The sequence below is a fragment of the Herpailurus yagouaroundi genome, unplaced genomic scaffold (genome assembly GCF_014898765.1).
Source record: "Herpailurus yagouaroundi ecotype Mexico unplaced genomic scaffold, PumYag 67681, whole genome shotgun sequence".
Classification (NCBI taxonomy): domain Eukaryota; kingdom Metazoa; phylum Chordata; class Mammalia; order Carnivora; family Felidae; genus Herpailurus; species Herpailurus yagouaroundi.
This window is the reverse complement of record NW_024420481.1, coordinates 2,483,812-2,499,067: the sequence shown is the minus strand read 5'-3', so window position 1 is coordinate 2,499,067 and position 15,256 is coordinate 2,483,812. Positions and strand designations below refer to the sequence as shown.

Here is a 15,256-nt window from a genome sequence, read left to right as displayed (position 1 = left end):
TTAGAGTGGGAGAGAGCCAAAGCATAAGAGACTGTTGAGAACTGAGAGCAAACTGAGGGTTGATGGGGGGTGGGAGGGAGGAGAGGGTGGGTGATGGGTATTGAGGAGGGCACCTTTTGGGATGAGCACTGGGTGTTGTATGGAAACCAATTTGACGATAAATTTCGTATATTAAAAAAATAAATAAATAAATAAAAATGTGCCATATCCTTCCAGTCTATGAGGTACACACCAGTGGTCATTTATTAAATGGTCTTCTATTGGCTGGAAAGACTGAGCTGACAGATCTCCCTAGGAGACCAGCCTATTCAAACAGTCACCTTTTTACACACTGGGAGATTCTGGCAGAATCAAATCTTAAAAGCATTTGAAATGTAGATGCATTACATTTATCTAAAGCAGAAAGAATTTTCAGAAACCTTACTTGTTTTGATACATCAGAGAGGAGGTCTGGTGACGACCTGCACTGCCGTTCATGGTACTGAGATGGGTAATGTTTCCTGAAATCCCCAAACAGAGAAGGAATTGAAATGGTCTTCATGCACCTACAGAACATATGTAATTCTCTAATTCAACTTAAAATCAACGCGAGAGAGAGAAAACCATGTACCTCTCGAATGGTAAGCTCCTCAACCTCCCTTTCTTTCCATATTCCAAAAGCTGCCGTTGGGTTCTTCCGCTATTTTAAGAATGAGACAGACATTTTATTTTAAAAAAGATTTGATGGGGGGAGCCTGGGTGGCTCAGTCGGTTAAGCGTCCAACTTCGGCTCGGGTCATGTTCTCGCGGTTCGTGGGTTCGAGCCCCACGTCGGGCTCCATGTTGGAAGCTTGGAGCCTGGAGCCTGCTTTAGATTCTGTGTCTTCCTCTCTCAGCTCCTCCCCTGCTTGCTCTCTCTCTCTCAAAAATAAACACTTAAAAAAATTTTTTAATGTTTATTTTTGAGAGAGAGTGAGTGTGAGTGGGGGAGGGGCAGGGAGAGAGGGGGACAGAGGATCTGAAGTGGGCTCTCTGCTGACAGCACAGAGTCCAATGAGGGGCTTGAAGTCACGAACTGTGAGATCATGACCCAAGTGGAAGTTGGACACTTAACTAAGCCACCCAGGTGCCCCGAGATAGACATTTTATTAACACTAGCCATAAGCCAGTAGGCTACTAAAACTTGAAAGCTTCGTTTACTGCTGAAGTCGAGTCCACATGAATGACATATGCCATGAATCTTTGACCGTCACAGTAATTAAGAATAATACCCACTTATCCAAATATCAGGCATATATCAACCTCATCTACGCAGAGCCCAGGAAATTTTTAAAAGCTTCTGAACAGGACTATATAACAGTTAAAAAATCTGGCCTTGAAAACTAATATACTTTCCTATGAAGGCCTTTTCCCTACCTACAAATTTAGATACAATTTCTTTTTTTCTTAATATTTTTTTAAAGTTTATTTACTGACAGAGAGAGAGAGAGAGAGAGAATGGCAGGGAAGGGCAGAGAATCCCAAGCACATTCCACACTATCAGTACAGAGCTCGATGCAGGGCTCAAACTCAGGAAACCACAAGATCATGACCTGAGCCAAAACCAAGAGTCGGACGCTTAACCCACTGAGCCACCAGGCGCCCCCATACACAATTTCTAATAAGGCTATTTATCTGGTTTCCCAATTCATGACAGAGGAAAAACAGCTAACTAAAACATTAGAAGAGGTTTGCTCCAGCCAGACACACACCAACAAAGAAAGCCAGCTGGGAGAAACACAAAAGCCAAAAAGGAAATCACAAAAATAATAAAGCCCCAAAACTCTGAGCCATTTATCACTGGGGTGCAGGGACTGACATTCCTCTCCCGCCCTGAGGCCATCACTGCACTACAGCTGCCTGTGCAGGTTAATAAGTGATGTTTATAATAACTCAGGTCATTAAGAAAAGGGCAAAATATGCTCAGTATCATCTGTTTAAGGAGGCAGGGATTTGTAAAATACATTTTGGAAAGATTCCATCAAAAATATGTATGTTTTTAAAATCTCCTCAGTTCTTACTGAGGCAGGCCTCCACTATTTGAAAATCCCCTATGGGAAATATTCAATTCGGATTTTTTTTTTTTTTTTTTTACCTTAGCTAAGAGTTCTGAAAGCCTCTTCCAAAGAGTGACTAGGCTGGTGCGTTCAAGTAAAAACAAGATCTTATTTTGACCTCGCTTCCATTCTTCCAGTGTTTTCTCACGCTATCTCTTGCCTAACCACCACCAAACGGATGTTGTTGAGCTGCCCTTTCCATGGCTTGCATACACGTTCATATAAAGAAAACAATAGGTTCATTAAATACGTCTTCTCAAACAGTGTCTGCTCCCTGCTCCTCATGCTTGCCAATATTCTGATCTAACCCCTTGCTAGGATGCTTCCCTCCTCCTCCTTCCCGGTTAGGAAATATTGACCTAATGTGTCACACAGAGAATGAGCCGTAAAGGGTGTCACCCTTTAAGTGACTTAAACGGATTCTGTATTGCTTCTAGAATTCAACTCCTCCTACTGCCTTCCCTGCCACTGAAAAGAAGTTGCGTGTACAGTATGCCCACGTGCAATAATATTTCACTACCTGTAGCGGAAACTGGAGCCCTTGCTGCAGAGTAGGGTTCTGGGCTTTGATTTGGGCTCTTCAGAAAGTCTGAAAAAAGCATGGTACTCCACACAAGTCTTCCAGAAAGCCTTGCAGGCATCTCGGCTGGCCATGGTGAACTCCAAGGTGTCCTTGCACAACACCTGTATAAACCAATTTCCATTAAGCGAAACACCCTTCATGACTATCAAAGAACTTCAAATCCCAATGCTATCCAAACCATCGGTCCGAGGGCCCGTGCAGCTTCCGATTTTCCACTCGGCTCCCTACAGGCTTCACACCTACTAAAAGCAAATGATTGGCCACCTTCCGAGGAACGGACAGGGCCACTGCTCAAAAACAGAGCCTTCTCTAAGAAGCCCATCTCGCTTTGCAGCCCCCTCACCTCAAACGCTTGTTTACCCACCCACCCCACTTCTCTGCCAGGAACCTTTTTATGAAGTTGTAAATTAGGTTAAAATGAACATCAAAGGACATCCTTTCAAGGTGACAAGAAGTTATAAATGACCAACAGGAAACGGGGTGGGGGGGAGGGGATTTCCTTACAGATGGTAGGCTTTATAGGATGATTACACGTGTGGGAGTCTTTTTTAACATATCAGCTAGAAACACTTTGTCCTCTCTATGCTGCCTTGTTCGACAATGCTCTGTATTGCTCACTTAGCATATTCTAATCTGCTTTAGGGGAGCTTAGCCTTCCAGACCTAAAGTTCAAGTTTCCTCCATCCTCCGACCCACTATATACCCGCCTTTGCCCACGCATGCATGCAGCCCTATTTTCTGCTGACCCCCCCCCCCCACCTCCTTTTGTTCATTCTCAGGTTCCTGCATGCAGCCCTGGGACACTCCACAAGCCTCACACTGGATACAGTCTCCTGAAGTGCTCAAACAAACGCTTTTACGCAAGGCTAAGATCCAGAGGATGCAGCCCAAGCTACTGAATCTTCTGTAGGTCAAAACATGAGTTGATACACATTTTTCATTTCCTTTATGGTCACAAAAGGACATCCTTTGTAGCATCGTTGTCTCACCCCGAACAATGCGGCCTTGACCGGCAATTCCTTCTTTTGCTTAATCTACACCCAAAGCTCCCTACGTCTTGCTTTGGCAAATAGGTGTTCAATTATTTGGCATGTAGTAGGTGTTCAGTTATTTTTTGTTTAATGAAGAGGCATGAAAATACTTTATAAAATGGGGCAGATAACATCAAATAAATATGTCCATAGTCCTAGATCTGTTCACTTCCATTTGACTTCTCAAATCCCTGGAAAAAAAAATGTTTTTTTAAGGAGACTTGTCTTTCATTCCAGCCACCCCATTTTCCTACTACTTTATTCGTTCTGAACTGTCAATAGGATTTCTTGGTGTTCTGCCTTGAGTAGAAATATGACTAACGCTCTGGTTTATTTATGTAGAGGCAAAAGAGGGAGTACATCACCCCTCAGGGCCAGCCAGCTTTCACCACCCACATTCAAACAATTTGCTGAAACAACCAAGAAATCCCAAGTGAACCAAAAGTAGAAGAATTTATTATAAAGCTACTTACCAAAATGTTGGAATGAAGTTTGATGAGAAAATGCTTTCTCTTAAAACTCAACTTGCGGATTTTAGCCCAGTTGAAAGTATTGATCTTTGTATTTCCCTATAATGAAACACATGGCAGACTTCAAGGTGAATGTCAGCAAAAGCTGGTTTGGAAGACAATGAGAACCTGCTAGAAAATGCACTTCTGTGCATGGGACCATCCTTGATCTATCTCTTGCACATACTGATCCTGCTGTACTAGGCAGAGGCTATGGGCCGCAGAAGGCATTCCAGGTGGGACACAGGGCCGTTCCGAAATGCCAGCAAGAAGGGGTACACCTGGGAAAGGTTTCCAGCCAGGATGGGGAGATCACAGTAGAAAAGGATTACTGCAATAGTTTCTCTAATCTCGCCCCTTCCTACGTTTTCACATTCAACTGCCACTCCATTTACTCAAACACCTTCAATAGCTCCTCACTACATGCATCATCAAGTCTAAACACTTTTGGCTGGGTTTTCCTGCCTCGACTATATTGAATATTCAGCCTTCTATCCCACTGATCCTAGAAAACAGTGTTCCATCCAACTCTGTACCTTCCCTCCCAGAGAGAGGGCTCCTCATTCTCCTTACCTAGAATTGCTTTCCCCATAGCCAAGCTTTCTTGCCAGTCTGGTAGCACCCGCGCTAAAGCGTTCTGTATAACTATGACAGCCTACACCCATTTCTAACTCCTCTTAACTCCCTTGGCTATAGTGGACTTCCCAAACCATTTAGGTCTTTTAGTTGGTTAGTTGGTTGGTTGGTTGGCTGATCTGTCGGTTAGCCGGTATTTGTTTGCCCACATGCTCCAAAAATCAAAGGTATACAGAAATATAGACATTGAGAAACCTTGCTCCTATCACCATCACTCCTATCTCTGTCCCTCTGTACCTATCTATCCATTCTCTATAGATAACCACATTTATTAGTTTGTTGTGTATACTTGCACAACTTCAAATAAATATGATAAATTAGGTTTTGATTACTTACTGGCTGCTATTGATCACTATTGCTCTGGTCTCTCAAAATAAATTGTGAGTGTCTTAATTATAGGAGCCACAGGTCACGCTTAACGTTAGTTTCTTGATTATGTCATCCTTTACCCTTCTCGGGGCCTTTGTCTGTGTGCCCTTTGTCTGGAACCCCATCCCTCACCTGCCAGCCCTCACTTCGATCTGGACAACTTCCTCAGGTCTTAGCTTAAATGTTCAAGTCCCTTCCCATGTGTTATCATAGCATCCCACACTTCTTCAAGCACAAGTACATTGTATCTGTTTAAAATTATTTGTTTAGGGGTGTTTGGGTGGCTCAGCCAGTTAAGCAGCTGACTCTTGGTTTTGGCTCGGGTCATGATCTGACGATTCATGAATCAATCCCCACACTTGGGATTCTCTCTCTCTCCCTCTCTCTCTGCTCCTCCCCTGCTCATGCTCATGCTCATGTCAAAAACAAATAAACTTAAAAAATAATAACAAATAAAATTACTTGTTTCATTGTCGGTCTTCCCCCTATTAGAATGCAAGGTCCATGAAGTCAGGATAATTCCTGCTCACCTCTGTACCTCTAGCGTCTGCATAGGGTGGATGTACGATAACTATACTGACAGAAGACTGAATGAATAGACTGCTGCCCAACTCGGTAAAAATACTCAAACCCATTGAATTGAACAATTAAAACAGATGAATTTTATGGCATGCAAATTATATCTCAGTAAAGCTGGTTTTGTTTAAAAAAGAAAATAATAATACAATGAATGAAGAACACGTAGGAAGTACTCAGTACACAAGTATTCTTTGACTGGATTCGGGGTAGGACAAAATAGACCAGCTACACCGTTTCACACTGTCCACAGAAGTATTCACACTGGAGGAGGTCACAACTAACATGATGGCTTTGCTCCTCTGCCCTCCCCCATTTTTTCCCATGCAGGAGGAAATGGTGAGGATTGGGGCTTACAGTGCAGTGGGTAAACAGGCATGCCTGTGACCCATTGGGTCTTTTGCCCGCGAGTGTGATTCTCGTGCCCCAAAGTTTACAACCAGAAAAATGAGAAGGCCAAGATTCTTTTAGCTGAGTCTGTACCTGACTCTTTGTGACTTACTTCAGTACTCTAATTTGGTCCTGGAGATCACTGGGCCTGAGCTCATCCCTTCCTCTCTCACAAGTGATTTATTCCCAAACTTGCCCAGCTATTTGCCTATCATCTTTTTAATGCTTATTTATTTTTGAAAGGAGACACAGAGAGAGAGCATGAGCAAGGGAGGAGCAGAGAGAGAAGGAGAGAGAAAATCCCAAGCAGGCTCTGTGCTGTCAGCGCAGAGCCGGACGCAGGGTTCAAACTCATAAACCACGAGATGAAATCAATAGTCAGATGCTTAATTGACTGAGCTACCCAGCCACCCTTCTGCCTATCATTTTGGAAGGTGAGGCAATTGAACCTTAACCTGTATCTAAATTCATTGAATGTTCACACATGTGAGGAGACTTAATGGATTGGTCAGGTTCCTTGGAGTGAGGATTCATGATGATAGAGGACCAGAGAGGCCTGAGTTGGTTTCTAACATGAAAAACAACGTCCTGGGAAAATAATGAACCAGTAAACAGAAGCAACTGATGGCACACTGGGCTCTAATTGCCTAGCAGCCGACGGTGGGCATCTCCAGTGAAACCAGTAACTGAATGAGAACACCACATTTTGGACCCTTTGGGTTGTTTCTGGTGCATCCGGATAAGGTGAGTGCACTCCGCATCACAGCCTAAGCTTTTAAGATGCCCAAATCCATAAAGTGTGAGTTCCTGTGAGTCAAAACAGTCAGTTACAGACCATAAATGGAGGCAAAGCACATCAAGGGGAGAAGACTTACCCAAGACACTGGCAAGTGTCCCCTCCCTTTCTGACGGGTGGTAATACTGAGAGGTGAGGTCACCTCAGGAATGGACACCCACGCTTGTGCCAACGTAACCCCCACAGCCTCAGGACTTTCAAGGAAAGAGTTGGTACCCGTAACACCACTACTCCCATGTGAGCAACAGCCAGGTGGATCTGCATCCCTTCGCCATCACTGGCGGGGTGAGGCCTGATGCCGTACATATCCAGCTTCCTTGCTATATCCAGTAGCAGAATGTCCGATTCAGCCGGGCTCCTGCCGCTGCAAAGGGAAAGAATTTACGAGCCTAATAAATGCGGCAAGAATGACACCTCCACCCTAAGGGCTCCAAGAGGAGCTCAGTGTTTTCTCGAGCTCGAAGCTTCTCTGACTTAAGGACTTGCTTTTTTTTTTTTTTTTTCATGTTTATTTACTTTTGAGAGAGAGAGAGAGAGAGAGAGAGCACAAGCAGGGGAGGGGCAGGGAGACGGGGAGACACAGAACCCGAAACAGGCTTCAGGCTCCGAGCTGTCAGCACAGAGCTTGACGCGGGGCTCGAACCCACAAACCGTGAGATCAGGACCTGAGCCAAAGTCGGATGCTTAAGCGACTGAGCCCCACAGGCGCCCTAGGACTTGCTTTTAAGAGCCTGTCCCCAGCGTCAGCATGCCCACTAGCAGAAGCAGGTGCCAGATGAAGTACTTACACGTGCTTCTGATGAAAGTGCATGATCTTGCTCTCTAAACAGTCTTGGTTCGGTAAGTATCGGGTTTGTGCCAGATGTTTCTTATCTGTTTCTTCATGAAAGTCTCCCAGTTCTGCTGCACGACAGAAAAGTGACATTTTTCACATTAGCATTGAGGAGTTAAGCAGTGGAGCACCTGGCAGATGCTCTGACCTGCCCCAAACAGCCCCTTCTTTGCAGCCAGTATAGCCCTAGGCCCCACACCCCATGATTTATGTATCTTTATATTTTAGTTCACGGTGGAATGAACTGGGTCTTTCTCAAATCAGAAGCAGTGGCTTGCTATGAAGTCTCAGTATAGTAAATCACAGACACGGTGTAGGTCTTCAAGGCTCCAGGATCACAGGTGAGTATTAGTTTCTTCTTCCACATTCTGTTTGTGATCTCTTCTTCTTCTCATCAGTTCCTGTTACGGTTTGAGTTGTGTGTGCCCCACAAGCACTCTCAAATTCATATGTGGAGGTTCTAAACACCAGTACCTCACACTGTGACTGTATTTAGAGATAGGACCTACAAAGAGGGGATTAAATTGAAATGAGTCAGCAAGGGGGCACCTGGGTGGCTCAGTTGGTTGAGCGTCTGACTTCAGCTCAGGTCATGATCTCACAGTCCGTGAGTTCAAGCCCCACGTCAGGCTCTGTGCTGACGGCTCAGAGCCTGGAGCCTGCTTCGGATTCTGTGTCTCCCTCTCTCTCTGCCCCTCCCCTGCTCATGCTCTGTATCTCTCTATCTCAAAAATAAATAAAAACATTTAAAAATAAAATAAAACAAAAAAATAAAATGAGTCAGCAGGGTGGGCCCTTATCCAATCTGACTAGTGTCCTTATAAGAAGAGGAAATTCGAACACACAGATACCAGGAATGCAAGTGCACGGAAGAAAGACCAGGTGAGGATACATCCAGAGGACAACAATCTGCAATCCAAGCAGAGAAGACTCAGAAGAAACCAAAGCTGTCCACACTTCAGTCTTGGATTCCTAGTCTCCAGAAGTGTGAGAAAATACATTTCTGTCATTTAAACCACCTAGTCTCTGGTATTTTGCTATAGCAACCCTAGCAAAGTAATACAGGCCCCTAACCTCGCTCTACCTTGATCGTACATTATCCAAAAAGGAGCATATAAATGCCAAGTACAATGCCAGCCAGTCACAGCTATTCATCACTCTGTACACTGGGAAGTGAGTAAAACCCTAGCTATCTGGAATCCCTAGGAAATGAATCATTCTGGAAATTATTCTGGCTTTTCCAAAGCCAGTTTACCCCTGATCATAATCTACTCTTTTCTAGATGTCTCCAGTTTATTGTTTTAAACATCTGTCAGCACAATGCCTACAAAGGTCATTGAGGTGTACAGGATTATCTGCCCCTACAGTTAATGGATTGGAAATGTTTTGATTTTTGAATTACCGTGTCTTCTTTATCATTTTTACACCTCTCCCTCTCTGTCAGATTGATATGAATCACTTCCTGGTCACTGACTTCCCTTGAAGAGGTCTCCACTTGGTTGTAACTATGACTTCTAAGTGGGAACCTAGATATCCAAACCTGTTAGCGTTTTATGAATTGGAAGAGTAAATGGATTCTCCATGGAATCCTGTGGTGCTTGCCTATTGACTAAAATACATGGACACGGGACACTGATTTTAAGTGCTGGAAACTTATTTTGCCTTTTCTCTTGATTTTCTTTTGTTTCTTAATTTTTAAAGTTTATTTATTTATTTTGAGGGGGAGGGTCAGAGACAGAGGGAGAGGGAGAATCCCAAGCAGGCTCCGCATTGTCAAGGAGCCAGACACGGGGCTCGAACCCACCAATCATGAGATCATGACGTGAGCCGAAATTAAGAGTTTTATGTTTAACCAATTGAGCCACCCAGGTGTCTCTTGACTTTCTATTACATTTTAGACAGGTGACATGCTCATTGAGATATAGGTGTATGTTTTTTAAAAGTCACATTATAGTGAAAATCCTCATATAACAAGCTTTCTTAAGGAAAAAAAAAAGACCAAATAAATGGCTATTTTATTTATTTTTTGCCAAAATTGATAACTGTACAAATCTCTTTAAAACAGAATCAGGCCCATATGATTTCACTGATTAATTCTATCAAATATTCAAAGAAGATATAAAGACCAATTCTTCACAAACTTTTCCAGAAAATAGAAGATATAATACTTACCAACCCATTCTATGAGGCCAGTATTACTCTGATACCAAAACTGTGATGGACAAAGCCATCATAAGAAAACTACAGACCAATATACCTCATGAATACAGAGGCAAAAATCCTCAACAAAATACTAGTAAACTGAATCTGGCAACATATGAAAATGATTACTCATCATGACCCAGTGGGATGTATCCCAGGATTGCAAGATCAGTTCAACATATGAAGATTAATTAATATAATATACTATGTCAATAGAATAAAGGACCAAAAAAACATTTATCATTTCAGAAGATGCAGAAAAGCTCTGGGCAAAACCCAACACCATTTCATGATTTTAAAAAGTTCAACAAACAAGGAATAGAAGGCAGCTTCTTCGACGTGATAAAAGTTATCTATGAAAAACCAATAGCTAGCATCATAATCATACTAAATGATGAGAAACTGAATGCTTTTCCCTATGACCAGAAACAAGACAAGGACATCTGTTCTTGCCAGTTATATATCCAACATTGTACTGGTGGTTCTAGTCAGTGCAATGAAGCAACAAGAAAAAATATAAACAATTTGCACTGAAAAATAAGAGATAAAATTGTCTTTACTGGGGCGCCTGGTGGCTCAGTCAGTTAGGTGTCTGACTCTTTTTTTCTTCTTCTTTTTTTTTTTTTTAATGTTCACAACAGAGCTTATTAAATTGAAAACACTTCCTTTTTTATTTTATAAATTTTTTTTACATTTTTATTTATTTTTGAGAGAGAGAGAGAGAGAGAGAGAGAGTCAGAGCACAAGCGGGGGAGGGGCAGAGAGAGAGGGAGACACAATCTGAAGCAGGCTCCAGCCTCCAAGCTGTCAGCACAGAGCCTGACATGGGGCTCGAACTCACAGACCGTGAGGTCATGACCTGAGCTGAAGTCAGACGCTTAACTGACTGAGCCACCCAGGCGCCCCAGGTGTCTGACTCTTGATTTCGGCTCAGGTCATGACCTCTGGGTCATGAGTTCAAGCCCTGCATTGGACTCTGTGCTGACAGTGCAGAGCCTGCTTGGGATTCTCTCTCTCCCTCTCTCTCTGCCCCTCCTCCGCTCATGTGCGCGCGCGCGCGCTCTCTCTCTCTCTCTTAAATAAATAAACATTAAAAAATTTCTCTTTACTTGTAGTCAATGTGGTCAGGTGTGTAGAAAATCCTAGGGAATCCACGAAAAACTCTAGAAGTAATATAGGAGTTCATCAACGTAGAAAAATGGATCAATGTACAAAAAACACTTGTATTCGCATATACTAGTAATGAACAATCCAAAAATGAAACCAAGAAAATTCCATTTATGGCATCTAAAAACCCAAAATGCTTAGGAATAAATTTTACCCAAAGATGTAGAAGGCTTGTATACTGAAGATTATAAAACATTGCTAAGAGAAATTTTTAACAGATCTATATAAATGGAGAGACATTTTGTGTTCATGCATTATAAAACTCAATTTGTTAAGATGGTAATTCTGCCAAAATTGATTTATAAATTCAATTAAATTCCCACCACAATTTTTTGTAGAAATTGATAGATGATCTTAAAACTTACATGGAAATGCACAGGATGTAAAATAAGCAAAACTATTTTGAAAAAGAACAAAGTTGGAGGATATACATTTCTCTATTTCAAAACTTAATACAAAGCTACAATAAATAAGATAGTGTAATAATGCCATAAGGACATATAGATCAATGGAACATAGTTAAGAATCTAGAAGTAAACCCTTACATTAATGGTCAATAGGTTTTTAAAAAGATAAGACAATTCAATAGGGAAATGATAGTTTTTTTCAACAAATAGGGAAAATGGACATCTACACGACAAAAAAATGGACATCTACACGACAACCCATTTAAAAATGGGCCAAAGATTTGAAAGGCATTTTACCAACAAAAACATAGGAATTGTTAATAAGCAAAGGAGAAGGTGTTCCACATCATTAGTCACTAGGAACATGCTAATTATAATTGCAGCAAGATAGCTCTTCATACCCACTAGAATGGCCACAAGAATAATAAGAATAAATAAGAATAAATAAAATGGAAAACAGTTCAGCAGCTTCTTAAAATTTTAAACATATATTTACCTTAAGATGAGGTAATTACCCTTCTAGAAATCTATTCAAGAGATATGAGAATATGTCCAAACAAAAATTGTACATGAATGTTCATAACATTATTTATATGAGCTAAACTGGAAACAATCCAAATGTCCACAATCAACTACATAGATAAACAAAATGTTGGGGTGCCTGGGTGGCTTAGTCAGTTAAGCATCTGACTCTTGATTTTGCTTTTTGTTTTGTTTTGTTTTGTTTTTTAATTTTTTTAACGTTTTATTTATTTTTGAGACAGGGAGAGACAGAGCATGAACGGGGTAGGGTCAGAGAGAGGGAGACACAGAATCTGATACAGGCTCCAGGCTCTGAGCTGTCAGCACAGAGCCCGACGCGGGGCTCGAACTCACGGACCGCGAGATCATGACCTGAGCCGAAGTCGGCCACTTAACTGACTGAGCCACCCAGGCGCCCCTGACTCTTGATTTTGGCTCAGGTCATGATCCCAGGGTTGTGAGATGGAACCCTGCGTTGGGCTCTGTGCTGTGTGGAGCCTGCTTGGGATTCTCCCCCTGCCTGCTCTCTCACAAATTAAACAAAATGTGGTATGTCCACAAAATGGAATACTACTCAGCAAAAGAAAAGAACAAACTGCTGTGATTCATCCTAGAACTTGCACAAATTTCAAAAATATTATGTTGAATGAAACAAAGCCAGATGTAAACGACCACATATTTTATCATTCTGACTGAAATGTCTAGAAAGGGCAAATCTATAGAAACAGAAAGTAAGTTAGTAGTTGCTGGGGCTGAGCATGGGGACAGGGAGTGACTGCAAATGGGCACGAGAGGTCTCTTGTGTGATGGGAATGTTCTAAAACTGGATTGAGGTAATGGTTGCATAACTTTGTAAATTTACTAAATATTGGTGAGTTGTAGTCTGAAAAAGGGTGCATTTTATGATAAGTAAATTATACCTCAATAGAGCTGTTTTTAAACACACACACACACACACACACACACACACACACACACCAATCTTTCCGTCTATTAAGCACAAGAGCCTATGTTGACCCTAGGAAAACACAAGAACACAAAGACTGCTGGTTTTTCATTCCATGCAAGACTATGAAAATCTAGGAAGAGACCTACAACATACAAATGAGTAAATATCATCAGTAAAAGAAGGTAGCAAATGTTACGAGAACACCCCTGTTACCAGGCTGGCCCAAAGTACCACCATCTCTCTCTACTGCAATAGCCTCTTCTCTGGTCTCCCTACTTCTCCCATTCCCTCACAGGGTCTCTTTTCACCCCGGAAGCCAACATGGTCCTGTTAAATCCTAATTCAGATCATTTCACTCCTCTGCTTAAAACGCTTCAATGGCTTGCCGTCTCATTTAGAGTAATCTTCTATGTCTTTAATACGCTTTTAAGACCCTCCACGATTACTCTCTCCCCTTCTCCCTCAGTTCCATCCAGCCACAAAGCCTGCTTAACATTTCTTCAACACCCCTGGCACACTCCCCCCTCGGGCCCTTTGCACAGGATGTTCTCTCTGCCTGGAACACCCTTCCGCCAGATTTCTGCAAGGCTTGCTCTCTTACCTCCTCCATGTCTTTGTTCAACTGTCATGTTCACAGTGAAGTCTAACTTGACTACCTTACTGAAAAATTCAGTACCCACCCCCGGAATTCCCCAGCTGCCTTCCATACTTTATTTTCTCCAATGCACTTATCTCCTTCTAATACATTATATATTTCCTTATTTTGGTTATTGTCTGATTGCCCTCCACTGCCAAAATGTGAGCTCCACAAGAGCAAGGGTTTGTGTCTGTTTAGTTCACTGCCGTGTTCCCCATGCCTATAATAGTACCTGGCATGGGGCAGGTACTCAGTAAGTGTTTCTGGAATGAATGACAAAGAAGAGTTACTAAAAGCGTTCACAAAAGGGATGTGTAGGAGAGACTTAAGCAGATGAGAAGTCAGAATGTGGAGATTGCTGAATGCCTAGAACATAAATATGGAATGAATGAATAAATGAATAAATGAGCAAATGAACGAGCAGTCTTGTGATGTTCTACACGCTGCCTTAGCATCCAGTGAAATAGTCCAACCTATGGATTGTGCAGAGCTGACTCATCGAAACTTTAGCTTTTTCTCTATGGAAAGAACTTGTATTGACAAAATATCCTCTGGAAAAGCTGAAGTCCTCTGTGCTATGCCTGAAATGGCCACTAGGGAATGCCCAAATCCATAATGCTAAAGTATCCAGGATGCAACTGGGCTCCCCAACAACCATGTGGGGGCCCCAGTCATTCACAGGCTGATAACGAAAAAGGAGAAGTCTTCCAACATTGGTTCATCTATCCGCCTTACCTGGTGCCCACCAAGCCAAACATTCAAAGCCCATCAATATGACATGTAGTTTTCAGCCACCCCTCCTCGATACACCCTATGTGTGAGCTGTACTTGAGCTACATCTCTGTATATATGACTTCTTGGCCCAGCACAATTTTCTTTTTTATGCTGTCTTCTCTGCCTATCACGGCCTATCCGATTCCTATGTGTCCCTTTAAAGACCAGCACAAAAGCCACCTCCTCCAGAAGCCCTTCCTGATTACTACTGCTCTCACTGCCCAGTGCTTTCCTGATATCCTGGGGCTGTGGTCACCTGCCCCAGTCAGCAGTCCCTTGGTAAACACTGATTTAGACACTGCCCCTATCGAAGCACTTCATCCTGGAGTTCCCAGTGAAATCAGAAATCTACCAGCTCGGGACTGTCAGGAAGGTCAAGGGATACAGGTCAAAAATGAAGTCGAGAAACAAGACAGAATACAATGTCATGATTCTGCAAAAGTGGTAAAGAACAGCCTATTCTTGGAAGGCTTCTCTAGAAGAGAAAGAAAGTCCACTGGCCATATAAGAAGAAACACAGTCTCCAGTTGCCTCGACCCCACCCACCCTCAGGGCTGCAGGAGAAGCCTGGCCTGCCCAGCTTTCCCCCCTCCCAAGCTGGCTCCCACTGTTCCCCTGGTCTCCTTTTCCCTGCCTTCATTATTCAGCCTAGTCCCACTACTTGGCTGCTAGCAAATGGGAGCTCTAATAGATGCCTGGGGCCTTTTTCCCTTTTAGCCTCTTTCCACCTGCTGTACTCTGTGCTTTGTTCTCCAGACTCATGATAAAGAGCAACACAAAAATCCCATCAAACATGACAAT

At 42.6% G+C, this 15,256-nt stretch overlaps 1 protein-coding gene across 3 annotated transcripts in view; it reads right to left on the bottom strand.

Moving 5' to 3' along the window:
- FRMD7 (FERM domain containing 7) overlaps window positions 1-15,256 on the bottom strand; it is a 54,383-nt gene that overhangs the window by 3,924 nt on the left and 35,203 nt on the right. For 2 of the 3 annotated variants that reach the window (XM_040468062.1, XM_040468063.1), the window contains exons 6-11: window positions 7,754-7,868; window positions 7,182-7,329; window positions 4,163-4,258; window positions 2,596-2,759; window positions 611-679; window positions 425-500 (exon numbers count right to left, since the gene is read on the bottom strand). In XM_040468062.1, coding sequence (XP_040323996.1) covers window positions 425-500; window positions 611-679; window positions 2,596-2,759; window positions 4,163-4,258; window positions 7,182-7,329; window positions 7,754-7,868 — 668 coding nt within the window. Of the gene's footprint in view, window positions 1-424; window positions 501-610; window positions 680-2,595; window positions 2,760-4,162; window positions 4,259-7,181; window positions 7,330-7,753; window positions 8,303-15,256 lie in introns of all 3 variants that reach the window. The other variant, XM_040468064.1, reaches the window with a different exon arrangement.